The following is a 20,105-nucleotide window of genomic DNA, read 5'->3' as shown; positions in this document are numbered from 1 at the left end:
CCAGCCAAGCAGCCAGCCCACCTGTGAAACTCCAAGAGAAGTTAATGCACCCTTTAAGCTAGGATGATGATGCAATAACCAACATATTTCTATCTGGAACTCGACTAACATGTTGACATGATGCACTCTTTTCACTAGAAATAGCCTTCTCCTTCCTCAGATGGTGTCCCTCGTACTCATGAACATAATCAAAGACTTTATATATATAAAGTTGACTCTTTGTGGTTCTTAGTATCCATTTAACTCATATGCTTTTTGAGAAGAAAATGTTATATTTAAGGTCCAGTTCTAAGCAAAGAAACAGGAAAACTCTCAACTGTTACACACAGTCCCAATGAAACGAGAAAGACAAGATTTGATGGTGTAATAAACACAACTGGAGGCAGATCAAAGCAATGTAGGCATTTTTCAACAAGAAAGATGACAACTTTTCTCAAATGAAATTAAGGCTTCTACTTGTGATGCTCAGAACATCTGGACTCAACCCAGATTTTTTACCCTCTCAGTAGTAGATGATAATGAGGACCCAATTCCTGATGGATTTCAAAGAGATTTAGGTACCTGCCTCCTCATGTTTGTTCAAGATCTTTGTCCATGTTATTTCCACTTATGACAAATCGTGTACAAACCAAGAGATCCCATTTGCCACTTTGCAGCTTGTCCTCACGTAAGTTGCTGAACCTTTGTACTCCTCTCTTTAGCCATCCCATTTGTGAGGTAAAAACCCCACTCTTATTACTATAGTCAATACTTTTTAAAATGCTTTGAGCCTGCACTAGAGGTACATTATAAATTTATGCCTATCTAAATTACCAACAATCAAAAATAACAGGAAAAATACTTGCTGGTGGATTAACTACATATGATCAATGCCAAGTAAAAATCTACTCTGGCTTTGCTGAGGTCATTTAGCACTGTACACTTCTCATGAAGTAAATATTTTTGAAAGTGGGGAATGCTCTGAGATTAAGCAAAACATTACATTTTTTGATGAAATGCCAGAAGCCATAGGTGAATAGGAAACAGACATCAGTAATTACAGTTCGTACTTCAGCTATTTCAAAACCCTTTGCTTCAATGAGCAAGTATTAACTGGACAGACACTCCTTCACAAATTAGAGGTTGCAAAGGCTTATTACACACCATATTTATCTTTGAAACTTGTCCAACAGAATTAACCTAAAAAAAAATGATACGGATTATGGTTGCAGGCAAAAAAACTATTAAAACTCTAACAACTATATATATGTTTTTATCTGTCAAACTGTCCCTGCAGCCACTCTTTGGTTTAGGAGCTCAGGAATGCAGTATTAAGAAATACTAGTAATTGTATTAGTATGTTGTTGTCAAACTTCAAACTGGGTGTACTTTATCGCAGCAGTCAATAAATAATTTATTTCTTTGCTGTGTAGGCCTTAGAACATAGAGTTGCAAGAACATGAGCCTGAGCTATCCCCAGATGGGAGCAGAAATGGAGAAGTATGACACCCACAGAGCCATCAATTTGCTATCAGCCAGATCTACCATAAACCCAAAAGCAATCCTATCACCTTGCTGTGTGACAGCAATAAACTTAGTGAAGAGGCCTTACTGGCTCTTCACAGAGGTAGCCTGGATCAGACCAGGTAGCTCGAGATGCAACCCTTGATCAAAGGACAATGGATAATTGTGAGGACGTTCCCCTTTTCAAAAATATTTCTGTTTACCCCAAGGAACTGCACTTGACTTGACAAGCTACAAGATTTTTCCTCAAATGACATGACTACTTAGGATATCCCAGGAAGTACTACAGTTGGAAGAAATATGAAACTGTGGTGGAGAAAAAAAATGGGCAAAACTAGTGTACACATTCACATATTTCAAGGCTTCTGCAGGGCAGGAAGCAGCTCAGGCAAGGGTGCCTTTTAACTGTTGCCCAGCTCAAAGTATCATCAAATGAGCTCACAATAAATATTTGGCTTCACAACAGATTTGTACTGCAATTAATAATTTAAGTACATTCTTCTCAGATACATAATTTCAGCCAGACAAGAAGATAGTGCAAACTTTTCATTTGCTAAAAGAATTATTACATCTCAAATTTAGTTTGGTGTAAGATTATATATTTAAGCTGATTAAAAAGGTTTCTGTAACTGAAACAAGCATTTGGATTGGTTTAACACTTAAAAAAATGAGGAAAGTTAAAACTCAGAACACAGTTTTACTTGTTTGGCCAAAATTCACAGCACAGAGCAAAACTACAAAAAAAAAGTCTAAGGCATGCAAGACATCTTAGAGTTATATCAGCAGTTTAGAGGGATGCTCATTAAAGGTACAGTTACACATTCATTTAGTATGTATTTAGATGATCTCTGTAAAGCTGTCTCAGGCTTCTGTATATTGCCTGTTAATCAGGGTTTGTCTTTTGATCGTGGTATAATGCTGGGAGTTTGCTAATATTCTAAGTGAGTATTTTAGGTACATTAGAATACTTCAAATGTGATAATTTTTAAATTCACCACACAAGTAACCAAATGCAAATATTCTGCATAATTCCTAAATGGCTACATTATTAATGGCCTAACAGAAAACTAATTAGTAATTGTAAGTGAAAAATATTCCAGGTGACTGGGCACACGCTGCTGCGGCAAATACAGAGTGGCAAATTCTCAGAGGACAGATGGTTTTGAGGGTTTGTATTTCTTCTGCAGCATGTTTTCATATCAAACAGCACTGATCCTTGCAACTAGATTGAGATCTTTGACTAATACACAGCATTAAGAGCAACTAATACAAAAAACATATAATCTGTTTAATATATGCTACTTTTAATCTCTTGATGGGCTACTGCTGATGTTTTCAGCACAAAATTATCAGCATCATTCTGCTTTACAGTATATAATGAGCAGAAAGGTCAAACAGTATGCAACACCCAGCTGCTTAAAAGCAATAGAAATTATGGACAGAGTGCCTCTAAGTTTCAGACAGGAACATTTGGAAATAAAAATCTTGATGGAGGTGCATGGTGTAATCTGTCTGTGAAAGGTAAACTGCATGTTTACTTGATCATCACTTTACTAAGAGATATCAATTGCTTTCTTCCACACCAAAGCTTCTAAAGCTAATGTAGTTTGTGAAGCCATAGTGTGAGATTTATGATGCTATACTGCAGAAACCTGCTTAGCCCCTGATTTACAATCCTGGCAATTGTATTCAACTCTGTCATCATAACTAATTACAGCTAACTGCAGATTATCAGATTGCAGACTCTCATCTTTGTGAAAGAAATACAATGTTCTGCTAAAAAAGACAAAGTATCAAACATCCTGAGGGCTAATGAACAAAAATGCACTATTCCATGTTGGACTGCAAACCTAAACTCTTCGAGCTGGTGCCGTAAAACTTCACGTTGCTGTTTGTTGGCAAGTTGTTGTAGCCTCAAGTGCTTACACAGTAAATCACCATTCCAGTAATACCATACCTTTGGCCTGAAACACTATTAATCTTGGTTAACAATAACTGACATTTACATTACCAATTCAGTTCAGGCACTGTGGTGACTACACACACACGCAGGGAGAGAAGTTATTAGTTCTGAATGTGTCCTTACTGCTCACTGAGAACAATTCCAAAGAAACAGCATCAATCCTTGTTACACTCTTGCAACAAACATTCAAATCCTAATTGATTTGTAAAACATTTGGAGTAAAATCTGCATTTGTTTCTTAGGTGCATCTTAACTGCACAACATAACAGTTCAGATAATTTTCAAGATACTTATTTTTATACTGTAACTGCTCAAAGAAACTGGGACTTTTAAAACTTGAGTTGTTGGGAAGGAAAACAGGAATTTGAAATATTCTGAGGCACCAGGACATGACAAATAGTACCAGATCCTCCCAGGAGAGGGAAGATAGATGTTTTTTCAGCCTTATTTTTTTTTTTTTTATATCTACTAAACCCATATAAGCATAAATAATGGTGGTCTTAAACAGGTAGGATGTTTTTGCTTTTCTTTATTTAGTGCCCCTCCGAAATTTCAAGCAATCAGAAAAGTAGTCCTTACTGCATTAAGTCTGCATAAACTCATCAGGAAAAAAATCCCTCTTTACACCCACACATTGTAACTGCAGCACAGAACACATATGGACCAAACATTTTATTCCAACTTTAGAGACTTCTCTACCAGACTCCAAATGCATTCTGCAATGCATTAGGTTTGATTTTTTTGTATTTGGGAGAAAAACACATAGCATAGATGTTTGGGTAGTATTTTTTCTACGTTACAAGAGAGCACCAAAACAAGATACTGCAGTCTAACAGCATTAACAGAGACAAGGAATGTGATGTGCTGGGGTTTGGGGTGGGGGGTGGGAGTGATTTTTGTTGTGTGTTTGTTTTTTGTTTGTTTGTTTTTTTTTTTTTTTTTTTTTGGTTGAGATTTAAGACGTCGCCCACGAAGATTTTTCAAGTAAAAACAAGTAGTTTGACTCCTGAGGAAAACAGGATGAATTACATGTATCCCATGTTGCTTTTTGTTTCCCATCTTTTCTTGGCTTCAAATCTGAAATAGAGCCCAAAAAACACATTAGGAATCACGAGCATATGTGTTTTAGGTATTCAACCATACTATGAAGAACAACAAAATGAAAAACTTAATTTTTAATACTGTAATAAAAGAGATAAAAGTAAATGTAGCTGTATAACCAGTACCTTAGTTCTGGTAAACCCTCTGTACATAAGTCAGATGCACTGCTAAAAAAACCAAAACACTACCCACCCCCCCGCAACCCAGCAAGGTTAAACTAAACAAATAAGATTAGCACAAGCCTATTTCGACTAAGAAAACATTTAACTGAGATTGTACTGTAGACACTTAGTGCCAATGAAACCACAAATGTTTAATTCCATACTCAAATGACTTACCCCCAAGCAAGCTTCTTTTTCTTCCGAGCTTCTTGGGCAGCCTCTGCTTCTTGCTTGGCTTTCACAAAGTTGCGGCACGCAACAGCTTTAGCAATTTTCACACCAAGCTAAGACATGAAAAGGAACGAAGGAAAAATGAACAGATGCAAATTGTCTCATATGAAATTTAAACCTCACAAATTACTTAGTCTGATATTGTTTCTTGAAAGTCAATAGATATTAAAATATTTTTCAAATATTGGGGTTGATGCTGTGCCATTAGCTCGGACAAGCAAGAATCTCTCCTCAGAGAAATACAAAGGAGTGGGGTCTCAGGGCAAGCAATGCTTTTCATCAAACTCTTCGTTTTCAAGAATAAAAGCAGAAGGCAATAGCCCACTAGATCCTTTTGCTTGTTTGTTTGTTTTAAAATATATAGCCATCCATACAGAGTCTCCATCATTAAGACCAGTCTGCGACCTCAGCTGTGCTAACACAATAGTGCCAGGTCTTACCAGTATGAAAACCACCCAAAAAGACACACGGTTTTACACAGGAAGAGCTGCCACTACCACACATTTTCCAGTAGTACCAGTAGTCATGTTTTAATCAGTTTGCCTAGAAAGTAAATGAAGCAGTGTCCTTGGAGTCCATCTGGCATTTAGTCTTCACACTACTAAGCTTTTAGATTATTAGTGTGTTAACACACATGCTTTACAAATAAGGTCATAATAGGCTGTAGGCAAATACTACTTTACTTTGATAAACTTACGCTGTGAGAATTAAGTTCATTTTAATGATTGTTAAGGAGGGAAAAAAGAATAAAGAAAAAAAAAAAAGGATAAAGGAAGGTACTGTGAACTATGACCAGAGTGTTTTCCTTGATCAGCATTCCTAACCTGTTCACTGTAGTTCCATTTTGTGATTGCTGTCATCACTCATCATCTGCAGCTAAATTATAAATTCTGGAAGAATTTGGTCTCAAATGTTACTGCATTCCTCCAAGACAAACAAGCACTTCGTTTAGCTAGAACTGCTACAAACTGATGTGGACTAACAGGTTTTCTTCCCATCCACTCCAAAACCTACTGAGTTAGCTAACATGTTTACCCAAAACGTCACGGGACCATCAAGCAAGAGAGGCACTGGAGATCTAAGTGAGAGAACACTCCTTAACACTTTGGTGACAGTTCTGTTGTTAATGGTAATACACTTCAATAATCTGCATTATCTACACAGGCAGCTCTTAATTACTCTGACAGACATTTTATCCAAATAAGATGAGAGAAAACTCAAGAGTGCATCTTCAGATGTAGATGCACTGACATCTACAACTGTCCCATCAAACACCTGCCCTGCAAGTAGGTTGATGCTGATCATTGTGTTAACAAGGCAAACCAAACCAGCATCACTCAGAAGCTGTTCTTCCTTACAGGCCTTTCAGGGTTCAAGAACCAAGAAAGCAGCCTATCTGGAGAGGGCTTGGAGAGCCTACACACACACAGGCAGTAAGGACAACAGCCCGTGCTTCGTCCGAGGTGTGAACACTGGCAACACACAGTTCAGAGGTAAGCACAACACTTTAAGAGAAAAAGGTTTTTTGTCTGTTTACATGTGATACAAGGTCATACATGTGATGCACAAAATAATCCATGCGACCGGATGTTTCAAAACTTATGTCATTAGCTACACAATTTTTCACAAGCATTAGAATTTTATATAACTAGGAATTCAATGTCAACATCTGAACTGCCAAATCTCAAGTCAAAGACTAGAACATAACATTCTCTTATCTGCATTGTCACTTGATATTTAAGGGCAGCTATTACCTTTAATATACTTGCAGTACAAAAATGCTTTAAAAAGCTCACCTAAAATATTAAAAAAATATTTACTTGTTAATTGAAGCAGGACTAAATTATTAGTTTTAAAAACACAGAGCAATCTGATGGCTGAAGCCAACGAATCAGCAGAACCATGCCTTTATTTCTGAAATATATTTACCTCCCAACACACTTGAAAATTAACTCTTATTAGGTGATGAATAACACCATCTCCTTAAAATACGTTCTAGTGGTCTACTGAACACGTACACAAATACACACAAGTGTTTCTTGGAAGACAGAATGACTTCTTCCATCTTTGAGGAGTACAGAAAAAACAGGATAATAATAGCCTCTGTTGTGTATGTGGAAGTAAAAGGAGAAACATTTTGCAGCATTAATGTTATTTCTAGGCTACGTAGAGTCAAATTTTCAAGACATGAAAACAAATGTGTCACACATAAAGCACATACAAACATTTTAGTCAGATTAAACATCTCCTGCTCACACCCACACCCCGACACACATTGTCACTCCCTCCTCCCCAAAAAGAAGCCCATAAAAGCTTGGCCAATGGGTTTTACATTAAATAAAAAATTTCAGGTCATCAGATAACTTAATAAAATACAATCTTAAAAGAAGTAAGAAAGCATGAATAAAAATATATACAACAATTTCTTGTGTAGTCAAAGTATCAGCATTTTCCATATAGAACATCCAATATTTTGCTGCATTTTAATTAAGGTGTCTAAACATTATCACAAAGAACTGCAAATTGGTCAGAGCACGCAGTAAGGAAAATTAAGCTCTAAAGGCTTTTTATCACCATATTTCAGGAACCAAGGGTGTAAAATGTTCTAATTTGGGATATATTAAAAGCCATAAAAGGTCTTTCAAAAAGATTAATGGTACTTTGCTTGGATTTAAGATAAGGGCTTTAGCTGGTTGGAAAAGCAGGGCCCTGGCTAGACCCTTGAGGCATTCATCTTTACAGCCACTTGGAAGATTTGTAAAGCGTCTGCATAACCTCCAGCAAACGCACTGCGACATTTTTTTTTTAAATTCCTTTCAATTTTACAGGTTTAAAGTGTGTAAATCATATTGGGGAGTAAAGCTGGTATAATGGTTCATCCTTGTAACAATATATATATTTTTAAGACAAACTTAAAAAACAACTTGGTTTCTACAGGGCAAAGACCTCTCCTTTTTGAAGTTGACCAATAATCCTGGCAAATATCTTAGTCTAGATGTTCAGTGTAGCAAAAAGGAAAACTCCTTAGCCCTTATTTTTCATAAATTTTCTACTCATCTGGAACTGTTACCTTGTAACAAATTTCTGAAGCTTTGCTGCTTTTTGAACAGTTTTGAGCCATTTATTTAAAAATACCAATTATCATACTCTAACTTTTTATGGAATAACAGGTCTCTATGAAAAATATTTATGCCGTTCTCTTTTGTTCTTTAATTAAATGAAAACAGATGTTTTCTGAAGTAAAGCGGAACCATTACTGGAGTACTTAAAGTGTTAAGGTCTTTAATTTTTATATCAGTTTGGTCTACAATTCCTGATTGTCTTTACTCAAGCTCAACATTAATGTCAAGCAAGTTACCTAGGAGACGAAAGAGATCAAAGAGACAAAAAACCCTCAAATGTCTGATTAATCAAGCCTGCAAACAGCTTATTTCTTTTAGCCTGCATGCAAGTATGAAAATGAGATTCTGGGAGCCGTACATTGTGCAGATTTGTTCATTCTTATCAGAACAAAGCCAGCGGCAGCTTATTTCATGGATCATTGGCACTGTCATCAGTGCTACACAGAACGGGTGACAGCTCCTCATTTTGAGGCTTGAACAAAATTAGCAAAAAGTCGGCACAAATTAGCCTCTCATCTTTTTAGTAATATGACATTATTCATTTACTTTTTATCCAATTTTTAATTTTTTCCTTGTCAGCTATCCCTTTCTAGTGTTTCTTGCACAGCATCATAAAACACTTTTAAAACAAGCAAAGAAATGGCTGAGAGTTGAAATAGTATGCAAAGTTCAGGCAGAAGAGTAAACATTTTTGTGAAGTTGCAACAGAATCTACTGTAACTTCCAGAGAACTTCCTTGCAAACTGAGCCATTTAACATCAAATATCACAAAGACTTTTCATTAAGATAGGGCTGTGCAATGTAAATGCTGAACGATACAAGCAGCGAGACAAGAACTGCTCCAGAAAAACTGAGGTATGGTGTGATGTACAAATGCTAAGCCTACAGAAGCTCTAACAAAACATCTATATTCAAACAGGTCCTGAAATATCCTGTGATGGTACCAGAGAAGCCAAACAGGCTTTTAATACAGTGTTACAGTTTCTCATCAAATATGAATCTAGCTATTTCAGGCTTGCCTTTAGCAATGATTTTCTCCTTTTATGTTATGGAATGTTATCCACTGCTGACGTATATAAAATATATAAAGCAAACAAGAATACTGAGTGGATTTTGCAGTGAAAATTGTCCCCTTTCAATCATGTGCCCAACTTCCACTGTAAAATACTTTGTAATACCTTTGTTGTATTTTTATGCTGTGTATTACAGCATCAAATTATATTTGGATGACACAGTAATGGAGCAAGGACAGAAAACTGTTCTAATATTAAGCTCTTTGCTAGATTTAAACATTTAAATGCAAGTAACTTCTTCCATTCATGAGAAAACACAGCATTAAAAAATTAACTATAAGCTGTTAGATGCTTTACACAGCCCCCTTATAAGAAAGGCAGTTTTAAAAAAAGAACTGTAGTACTGTTTTCAGCAATTTCTTTATCTCTGTTCTTCTAAGTAAGAAAGCTTATTAACAAGCTTTGAACTTAAAATCACATTTACAATAATGTGCCATCAACAGTTTTATAAGCTAATTAGAAAAAAAGATTAATTAATGACTGGCTGCTAATAAAATGGCAATCATGAAGAAAGAAACCAAGGGTGCTAAGCTTCAACTACCACCAATTAAGAGCTAATTACAAACAAATTATATATGTGTTTTGCTGTGGGCTTTAATTTACTAAAATGGTTTTAATTAAAAGAGAAAACATGCTGATTAATTGAACTGCAGAAAAAATCTACAGTATAAACTGTGCTTTGTCTGTCTCTTTAATTAGACTTGTAACATCTGAAATCTTTTTTTAAGGTTTGTTAAGGAAAAGATATACATAATTAAGGGAGCATAAGAATGTAATTCTAGGTGATAACCCTGCCATGTTCCAAAGGTTAAAAGAAGACAACCTCAATGAATAGAGATATTTGGAAGCACCTCTGCTAAGTGTTAGAATGAAAATCCTTCAGAGATTAAAAAAAAAGAAACTCTTTTTTTTCCCCCTGGATGCTTCAATGTTCAAGACTTCCAAGTTAATTGGTGCTTGGTTACATTCCATATAAAATTGCATCAATCTCTTCAGGTACCTAAAAGCACTGCAATAAACTGTGAACATTAGAATTTTAAAACCTTATTTTACCAATAGAAGGGCATCAGGTACTATAACCTGTCCATGAAACAGTAATGTACATGACCTCATGACCAGCCATGTCCTACCCAGACCTTCAAATGGGAAACAGCTTCCAGAATGGTTCTCAATGATCTTAATGCACAACCTTGCCCATGTATTTCTTATTCTAAGTTATAGGACTAGAAGTTACTTAGGAACAACAGACACTAATCTGATCATGAGAAAAGATCGTCAAATCTGATGCAAAAGGTTTTGAAGACAACAGCAGGATTGATCTTGCTGTAACTTGAGAATGATATCCCAGTGAATAGCCAATTAGTTTTGACAATTACAACGTAGATCTTTCATTTAAGCTCGATTACAATACCATAGTTTCCTTATAAATTGCAGCTTTTAAGAATCTTTCACCAAAATGCCAGAAGCCACTAAGCTAAGCACTCAGGAACAGTGCTGTCAAAAAGCCCACGCTATTTAGAGACTGACAGCTACCCCAGTAATTTAGCACGCTAAATCACAAAATATTTCAAAAGTTCCTTTTGACAGGTAAGTCTAATATGGTCAAGATTATTTTATCATCTTCAAGTTACAGTCCTCAGGCTAATGCGCTCTTAGACAACGTGGCACCTACCTACCAGGCAGTTAACACAAAAACCACAAGTAAATGTGAAGTTTGAGGTTTAGCCAGATTAGTTCTCAGAATATTAGAGCCATAAGAAATCTGCATTCTGCTTCTGGAGGCAACATACAATGACTTGAGTACAACAGCATTATGAAAAATTCTTTCTCTAGGGGGAAAAAAGCTTAGATGATCTTTTCACGTTTACATATTTGGGGTGGTGGGGAGAATCTTTTACAGCTGTAGAAGTTATTTTCCTAATTAAACCAAACAAGTATTATTCCAAATTGCAACGGACTGAAAGCTAAGTGATACACCCATACATCCTTCCTCAAAAGGATAAACACCTTCTACCACACATAGTCACAGTGCTCCAATTTATCAACACTTGCTCTTTAAGAAAATCTAGGCAGATTCCCACAAACCCAGTAGGAACATTTAAAAAACATTTCAAAATATTATTCCAAAAAGGTTCTTCAAAACCATTAGAAAAGTTGATATAATTTCAAGTGCCTGTTCCCAGCTACATACCCAAGTACCTGCTACCTTTAAATCTCAGATACCTAGAGCATCACCAACAAAAACATTTTATCTCAGCCCAGCTAAGTGTCCACATAAAATGTCATGCTCTCAACAACCTTCATTCTAAAAGGTTCAGAATTTCTGAGGCACTACATTACACCAGAGCACTGCTCTTACACACTGTAACTGCACCACAGCACCACGATGCTCCAGCTACACCAGGCTCTAGAAGCAGTCCAGCTGAAGAAACCTAAACTGTTCTGTACAACATAATGCAAGACATGCCCATATTCTTTCAGGAAGAATTTCACTCATACATAAAACCATCCAGTCCATTTCAGGATCACCAAAACACCCCACAAGAGAACAAGCTGTGGGGATGGCCAAGAATGCCACAGTCTGAGATGTGCTACCCTGGTAACTCCCCAACTAACTGCAACCACTCATCTAGTCCACCAGCTAGGACTGCAACAGGAAACCAGGGGTAATACTTTCTAGTGAAGTTTGCCAAGAGATTAGACTGAATATCATCATCATCACATAAGTACAGTTCTTTTCTTTTGCAGCTGCCAATGAAAAAGGGGTAACACGTTTTTAGCTAGTTTCAAAAGCTACATAGGAATCCACACATGCAGTCCCTAGTAAATACAGAGCCTCATCCACAAGGTATCCAGGTTCTAACTTCTCTCAATCTAAAACCTCAAATGGATGTTAACAACTTTTGGTTTTAAATCAGCATTTGTGCATATTCATCAAAGCAGAAGCAAGCAACAAATATATTGCCCAAAACCTCATTTACAGCAGTACAATAACATTTTCCTTGAAGAACCTGCAACAAATACCACAAGAAACCAAAAGACCCAAAACCTTGAAGCAGCATCATCTAGGCTTTTAGGATGTAAATGTCAGTGATCCACTCGACAGCTGCTAGATTATGCATGTGGCCTAAATCATCCCCGATTTTAAAGGAATCTGATTTTGAAAAACCTTTTCTCACTGTGTCATAGTGATAGCATATTGACAGCATCATTTTGGCATTCCTTTGCTGTTTAGGACATTTTTACTGCCTATTCTCATCATCTGTTTATTTTTGGCTTCATTTTTCTAAATACTGAAGCTGCCCTATCAGTTTCACAGGCTTATAAATGTTATACATCAAAAATTAGTTTCACTTATTAAGGCAGGAAACGGCTTTAAGAACTCTGGGATCTGTGCCTCAAAGCAAAAGCTTTATCAGCAGGTTCCAGTCACTGCTTCTTGCAAAAGAAAATGGTGCCGATTAAAACCCCATACACCTGATTTCAAAAAGAACACCTACCCACTGAACATTTTCACATGGCTGCAAGGGGGGGCTGTACCCCAAAGAGAAGGCAGCTCTCTCACATGCTCCCTGCCCCCAACCCTGCTCAAGGAAAATGAAAACTATACATAGAAAGATGAAGTTGAGATAAAAGAACAATAATTCATCCACTCATTTCTCCAGACTTCAGAAGTGGTGCACTTTAGTACACAGTATAGCTCCATGCCTGACTTCCTCATGGTGTTGTGTTGCACTTGGGAGTTAGAGGGATACAAATAACCACATAATTTAAAAATGAACACTCTTCTAAATATTACATAAAATGAGTTTTAAAAGGCGCATTTAAGCTGCAAAGTAGAGATAGAACCAAGACTATACAATATGAAAGCAATAATTTTATTAATTGTACACAACATGATTTTTGAATCAGTCTTTTCCATAATCAAATCCTTTCCTAAAATTCTTTAGTGAATCAAAATTAGTCACTGTTAGAATTATTTCCTCAGAACAAGAAGTATTTTAAAAGATCCCTTAAAAAAATACAGCTTCTTAGAAAGAAAGAACCACCTTGCAGTGGGTAGTGGAGCCCATCTTTACAGCAGAAGAGAACCCCAGTGAATTCACATGATTCTGCCTCAGATTTCCTCATGAGATCAAGCCAGAGTCATTTGAGTCTTCCTTCTTTCAACATCCTATTTATTCAGATAAACCCACTTAACCAAAACCGAGTCAGGGCTGTGAATACTAATAATGTTTCAAGCATTTTGTTTTCAGAATTACAACATGCTAATATTTGAAAGTCAACAATTTGGAGCTAATGTTCCACAAATAATAATGCATTGCTGTAGCACCTGGGATATGCTAGACGTACAATCCCATGGCTACCAAAGTCAGATAACAGTTTATCATAAATATTACAAAACCTTAGAACTTCTCACATTAATTTGTTTTTACATTCAAACAATTTGCACTAGCACCTCAGTATGTTTTATTGATTATGATACTCTAACCACTTCAGACTAGATGGGATAATGACATTTGTGAAGAGAACAGCCAACTGTTTTTCCTGTTGTAAACATGAAAGGCAACACAAAGGTATCCCAATGAGAAGCTGGTCAGACTCAAAGAGAACGCCAGGATACCTTCCTGTCACTGTTAGTAGCTGTTACCTTTGTGGACTGAAGTTCTGTGGTCACTGGTGAAAAGGCAGCTGAGAGTCTAGACATTAGTCCCCCAAGTGACTAAAGAGTTTAATGATGTGTGTAGGTAAGAATATACACTAAGAAACAGTTTTAATCTTATTTACAGAACCTTAAGAGTTGTATTTCCCATCTGTTTTTCCTGTTGTAAACATGAAAGGCAACACAAAGGTATCCCAATGAGAAGCTGGTCAGACTCAAAGAGAACGCCAGGATACCTTCCTGTCACTGTTAGTAGCTGTTACCTTTGTGGACTGAAGTTCTGTGGTCACTGGTGAAAAGGCAGCTGAGAGTCTAGACATTAGTCCCCCAAGTGACTAAAGAGTTTAATAATTGTGTAAGAATATACACTAAGAAACAGTTTTACCTAATCTTATTTACAGAACCTTAAGAGTTGTATTTCCCATTTCAAAAGCCATCTGTTTTAAAAGCCATCCCAATCTCGTATTATATGGAATTAAACAGATTTACATCTGCAATTTTTCATTATAGCTTTGAGGGCCTGTACTTAGGGAACACTTTAAATATTTGTATAAGAAGTATTCTGAATTTGTCTTTCTTAATGCTGTTCTAATACATTTAAATTTAGCTAGTATATACAGTGGACAAAAAGTTCCCATTAATTCTTTGGAAATAGAAGAGTATGCAAGATTGAAAAATTAAAGGAAAAAAACATAATATATATTAGAAATAAGAATAAGTCTAGAATATTTATAGCTTAAATGATATTAAACAGTTGACTTTAAAAATGACAGCTTCTCCACTCATCATAAATACTAGTGAGTTACTTGTTCTCACCTGGCTTCAAAACTACCTTTTTATCCTAATTTTCATCCTTTCCATTTTCTCCCCCATGCACACATAATGCTCTGCACACAGCAGTGGGCACAGCAGCCTTCAGGGATTGCCATTATGTACTTCAGCTGCTACCACCTACCATGCATGCACCCATTTAACTATTCCTAGATGAAACTGGAATTACCACAGGTATCTGATGGGATTTCTCACCAGTTTAAGTATGCACTCATACTACATGCCAATGTAAAGGGTCCACTTTTTGGAGCAAAGAGCAGCACAGCCTTCACAGAATTACTCAGATAAAACAACTAACAAGATAACACCTTGAAAAAAGATGTTTCTTTCACCCTGATTTTTATATACTAAAAATGATGACAAGGAGGAGAAAAATCCATTCATTCTGTAAGTATCAATCCAAGGCTATAGCATGACATTTGACATCCACCTGCTCTCATTCTTCAGAATTCTTCCAGCCATCAACTCCTGATCACATGAATACACCAGAAAAAAAGCACTAACACTCAAGTTGGAGTATATCCATCCTTATTCAGGCATGTCTTGCTCTAACTTGCTAAACCTCCACCTTTCTGCAAGTCTCCTAAACTTATTGAGGGGGAATGGGAAAAAAAAATAAACCCGAGGTACAGGGAACTCACAGGAAAGGAACATTCTACTCCTGTTTTATTGGCTTGTGACACGCAGACAAATCAAAAGCTCAATATTGATGACTAGTTACTAACTCCTGACTTGAGGACCTGACAGGAAGGCTTTAAGGCAAGGTTACTTGGGATTCTTCATGGCTCTACTTTCAATTCTTATACACGGCTACAGCTGTCCAAGCATTACTAGATCAGCAGCAAAATCCTTCAATCACTGACAAAAGTCTCCTTAGGAAACAGGAAAGATGCCCCAAACCATCTTCAATGCTATTTCAGTTACCACACTTTTCGTGCAGATGTACAAAACTAAATCTTTCCTCAGAGCCCTTGTTCCCAGCCCACTTACCTCACGAATGGCTAATCTATCACTCAGCTCCTCAGCCTTGTCAATGTCACCTTCGGCCACAGACTTCTCTATGCTAAGTTCAAGGCCAGACTAGAAAAAGAAAAGCAATTATTTTTAGGACAACTAAGAAATAACATGTTTAAAGGAGGTATCTCATTTCTAAAAATATTTCTCTAATAAAATTCTTTATTTTAAGACACTGCATAAACCTGTAATTTCTCTGTAACACACATCACTGTCTGTGTATTGTAATGGACATATAATTAAGAATTCACTGAAAGGCTGCCTGAGCACAAATCATTGCATTAGTTCCACCTTATGTGCAGGATAATACTGCAGGTTAAAAAAATTACATGGACTAGTTTATGCCTGTCAAAATAAAATTTCATCTGAAGATCTGGCTTATCTCTTCCATCCCTGGAGCTTTCTAAACAAAACGTGCAATATATGTGTCAGGTAACATGAAGAATGGCAATTACCACTGTATCGTTACAGTTCTGAGATCTTATCTCTCTCCAAAAACCCACGAGTTCTGGCGTGGTGCCATTCCTCTGTGCTAATAAATCACAAATTCTAGCAGTCCAATGGAAAACAATGAAAAAGCTTTAGAATTTAATCTCTTAAATTAAAAAATAACCTTTATGATGAAGGTAACTTAACTTGTTTAACAACATTTACAAATAATGTAACAATAAAAAGTCAATATTTACTGGAAATTACTGTTGGGAACTTCTGAAGGAATATAAAAGGGTAGTGTAAGAATAGGCTCCGACTTAAGAATATCACCAAAAAAAAATCCACACTCTCATAAAAAAAAAAAGAATATTTGAAACCAGTGAGGCTGTGAATAGAAGTGATACTACAGGAAACACATTTGACAGTTTTGTAGTATATACTTTTTAAAAAGATAAAAGCATAAAAACAAACAGAATCCTTGAGAAACAGTGATCTGCAAATACTGGACTTGAATTATTCAGGTGGAAGTTGCAGTGACAGCCAATTCTGTTAGATGTCTTTTCTGAAACTGAGACAGACACTCCACTACTGATAAAATCTCTGCACCTACATGGAGAGCATCTGCATTTTAACACTTCAGGCCTCATTCCAGATCTGTCCTCAGCAGTTTAATATCAACTAAATACCCGTCAAAAGGAAGAACACAAAAGTGAACAATGTTTCATGACTCACATGCAGAAACTCATTTTAAGTAAAAGAAAAATATAAAGTTTACCATAAATGAGGCTAATTGAACATTTGATATCATACAACTTATATTGGCCTTTAAAGAGATTCTTAACTTGCACATCATATTAAACCAGTCATTTCAAGTATGAGTGGTTACACAATGATATTTACACACAGACTGTGTTATAAATCCAGTAAAACTGTGTGGCAGGTTTGACTCTCTAATTTCTATAGCCACTGGTGCCAAGTAATGGATTTACTTGACACATTTCAAAGTTAAAACATGACTAAAAAATGAAGGGAAAAAAATCAAACCATGCATATGAAGTCTTCTGTTTCCCATGATAATAAAGGAAATAACAGAAAACAGAAAGACAGGAAGCAAACAGATACTGTCTCGAAAGCACAGCAGTCCTTCAATCCAAGTACAATTCATGTGATATATAAAAGGAGATTCATTTAAAACGCGCACAAAAGTATCCTTCCTCAGAGTGACTTGCTTATTTACTCACTTTCAAATACTCTATTTCTATCTTAGTTAAGGCTGAGTTTTTACTGCCAAGCACAAGCTGACATTGCTTTTGTAACAAGAGTCACCTTTTGTGGAGCCCTGCTGTCCACAAGTGATTCAAATCTATCATTGGCTCCAAAGTACTGTGTAAGTTCTTTCCATTTGTCTTCATTTACCAGCTCTTGACTACTAAAACCAAAACAAAAGTGAGTCATTAATATAGCCTGTTCCCTTCCCACAACTTTTAATAGTCTTTTCAACCCTAAAAGAAATTCTGCCATTAAATTACTTATTCCTTTCCCCCTGTAAGTGTAATGCCACAATATGGAAAGCAAGCTTGTACACAACTCCATGCAAAACACCCTTAGGAAGAACATTAAGCCCATTTTCAGTTCCCTTCAATAATACAGTCGTGTTATTTTTAAAATCAAGCAATAAAGTTCATTAAGCACTCCCTGGAATCAACTTCAGCTTGCCCAACAGAGACACTGAACAACTTCAGCAGATGCTTCACGTGATGTTCAAAGCCAGGCTTTGCCCATGCACATGGTCTTTGACAAGTTTTGTCTGATATTAAAGCAGATCTCAGACAATCACATTGATCTGGTTATACCTCTTAGTCACTTCATCGTTCTTTTTCTGTTTTTCTAGGGGAAAAAAAGAAAAGAAAATGCAACATTACACAGGAGTACCCTACAGCACCCAGTGAAGTGAACAGAACTGTGGTCACATTTCCTTTGCAAGACTGACACCCTAGGATTTTTACCCAAGATCACATGGATTTAAACTTTTCATACAAAGAACCTCCTATATCTGCAAAGAACTTGTAACCAGAATACACAAAAGTATGTTATAGAGTTACTGAAACACACTTAGCCATTACAGATCAGTATTAATCGTGAAGTTCTAACTCTTTCTTAAAAAGGTGACAAAGGTATGAGATGAAAAACTTTAAGTAGCAATTTAAAACCTAGTCCTACAAGTGATGTATACAACTGGAAACACAAAATACTAAATAATAGCTAGAATATATCTATTCAAACATTCAATTCTTGGTAAAAAAAAAACCATCAAACAAAAACAAACAAAAAAAACCCCACAATCCAGCAACCCCCACTTTCAGTGGATTTGATACCAATTCCATTTTGAGAAAGTAAATTCTGCAATTATATAACACACCTTTTCTGCGGCGCTTTCTTTTCCTGCTTTTGTATCCCTCATTTGCTTGTGTCTTCATTTCATGGTTTTTCTTCTGAAGCTCCAAAAATTTCTGCAACAGTGAGAAAAGGCAAATAAGGGGTTTAATTTTTTTCCCTATTTTTTAAAAAAAAATGTGTTGAGAAATGTCATCCCAGTATCTATATATCCACAGTAGCTTGCTGTAACTACAGCATTAACATTTATGCATTCAGAACATCCAACTCCAATAGTGTCAAACTGGAATCATCCCTAATCTTCCACCACCTCTCTCTGACTTTCTACCCTTTGTAAATCCAAGAACTATTCAATTTTGTTTCCCAGGACATGACAATGATCTCAGCTGGGCTGGCTGTGCACTCCTGAGCTACTCAGTGTGTTGCTACTGCCTAGCTGGCATTTTGTCATGCAGGTACTAGTGACAGCACAGCCTCTGCACAGCAGGCTACTTGTGTGGAGAAAAGAAACCAGCTTTTGCCAAGGCTTATTTTGACTCAAAAACCTAAAACACAGATTGCTTTGTTTACATTGACTTTTCTCCAGTCCTTACTGGCACCAAGAAAATCAAGAGTTTATAAGCAACTAGCAGTCTGAGTGCCTGCAGGTAACCCCTACAGAAAGCAGAAATGTACACGCCTCTGTGTCACAGATATTTGGCCACAAATCCCCATAAAAGCAGAAAGCAGTTAAAAAAGAAGCTCCAAATCCATACACTACCAAAAACTCAAGTCCTTAGGCAACTGTATAGTTATCCAAACATCTCCCTGCTGGGCTTTCAATCACCATGGTACTAGGGGGGAAAATTCCTGTTCTCCCTGCTTGAAACAATCTAGGGTATATTATGACAGTTGCACTTCAATCATATTTTATTTCATTTCAGATCTGTATATTGAATATCCAACACTGAGTTATTTAAATCTAAAAATCAGCCATTCAACTTTGAGTATGTTGCATTTACCCTCTGGACACCTGGAGACCTGTAATGATACCCACATTCCACATACTCAAAGGAACTCCAGAAGGGCACGTGTGAGATTCATTTTCTCCATCTGTCGCTGACCTCTCAACAGCTTCAGGGTTGGCATTACTTTCAGGTCCATTCTCCTGGGATTCAGAAAGCAGAACTCTTCCAGCATCTTCCTTTGCACCCTTTGAAAAGGAGCCATGCAATTCATCTCCATCGTCAGAACTGAAGTCAACGTCACTTTCATTCAGTCCTGGAGGTAACAGTCCACTCCACATCTCCCAGTTTAAACAAGTCCAGGCCACTTTAAGTCACTGCAAAGACACCAGAGTCATGTGAGCTTACCCATTCCAAGACAAAAACACGATTAGCCTGCAGAAGAGAGAAGCCGGAATAACAAAACACAGCAACTGAAAACAAAATTACTATCGTTAGACGTTTAAGACAAGCACATAACACAGGTTCTAATACTCACTATTCCAGAAAGAAATCGAAGATTTACATACAGAGAGTGAGAATATTGGTTCTTGTTTCTTTTCTCCTTCCTTGTTCTCCAAAGTTTCGTCCCCTCGCATTTGTTTACAGCCGCTTTCAGCTGAAGGGCGATACC

The 20,105-nt window shown here is 36.7% G+C and overlaps 1 protein-coding gene across 1 annotated transcript; it reads right to left on the bottom strand.

The window, feature by feature from the left end:
- Window positions 1–4,491: 4,491 nt before the first annotated feature.
- Window positions 4,492–19,773, bottom strand: FAM204A (family with sequence similarity 204, member A). Its single transcript, XM_008944916.1, has 7 exons — window positions 19,525–19,773; window positions 18,514–18,604; window positions 17,948–17,981; window positions 17,421–17,523; window positions 15,639–15,728; window positions 4,906–5,012; window positions 4,492–4,543 (listed from the first exon to the last, which is right to left on the bottom strand). The coding sequence occupies exons 1-7, from the start codon at window positions 19,771–19,773 to the stop codon at window positions 4,492–4,494; spliced, it is 726 nt and encodes a 241-aa protein (XP_008943164.1).
- Between the last annotated feature and the right edge of the window lie 332 nt (window positions 19,774–20,105).

This window comes from Merops nubicus, unplaced genomic scaffold (assembly GCF_000691845.1).
Source record: "Merops nubicus isolate BGI_N331 unplaced genomic scaffold, ASM69184v1 scaffold31037, whole genome shotgun sequence".
NCBI classification, from domain to species: domain Eukaryota; kingdom Metazoa; phylum Chordata; class Aves; order Coraciiformes; family Meropidae; genus Merops; species Merops nubicus.
The sequence above is the reverse complement of the archived record's forward strand: the minus strand, read 5'-3'. Positions and strand labels throughout refer to the sequence as shown.

Coding starts and splice junctions, on each gene's coding strand:
- FAM204A (XM_008944916.1), bottom strand. CDS start 19,773: ATGTGGAGTGGACTGTTACCTCCAGGACTGAATGAAAGTGACGTTGAC. Junction 17,982..18,513: donor AAGAAAGCGCCGCAGAAAAG/GTGTGTTATATA, acceptor TTTTTCCCCTAG/AAAAACAGAAAAAGAACGAT. Junction 17,524..17,947: donor AACGATGAAGTGACTAAGAG/GTATAACCAGAT, acceptor TTTTGGTTTTAG/TAGTCAAGAGCTGGTAAATG.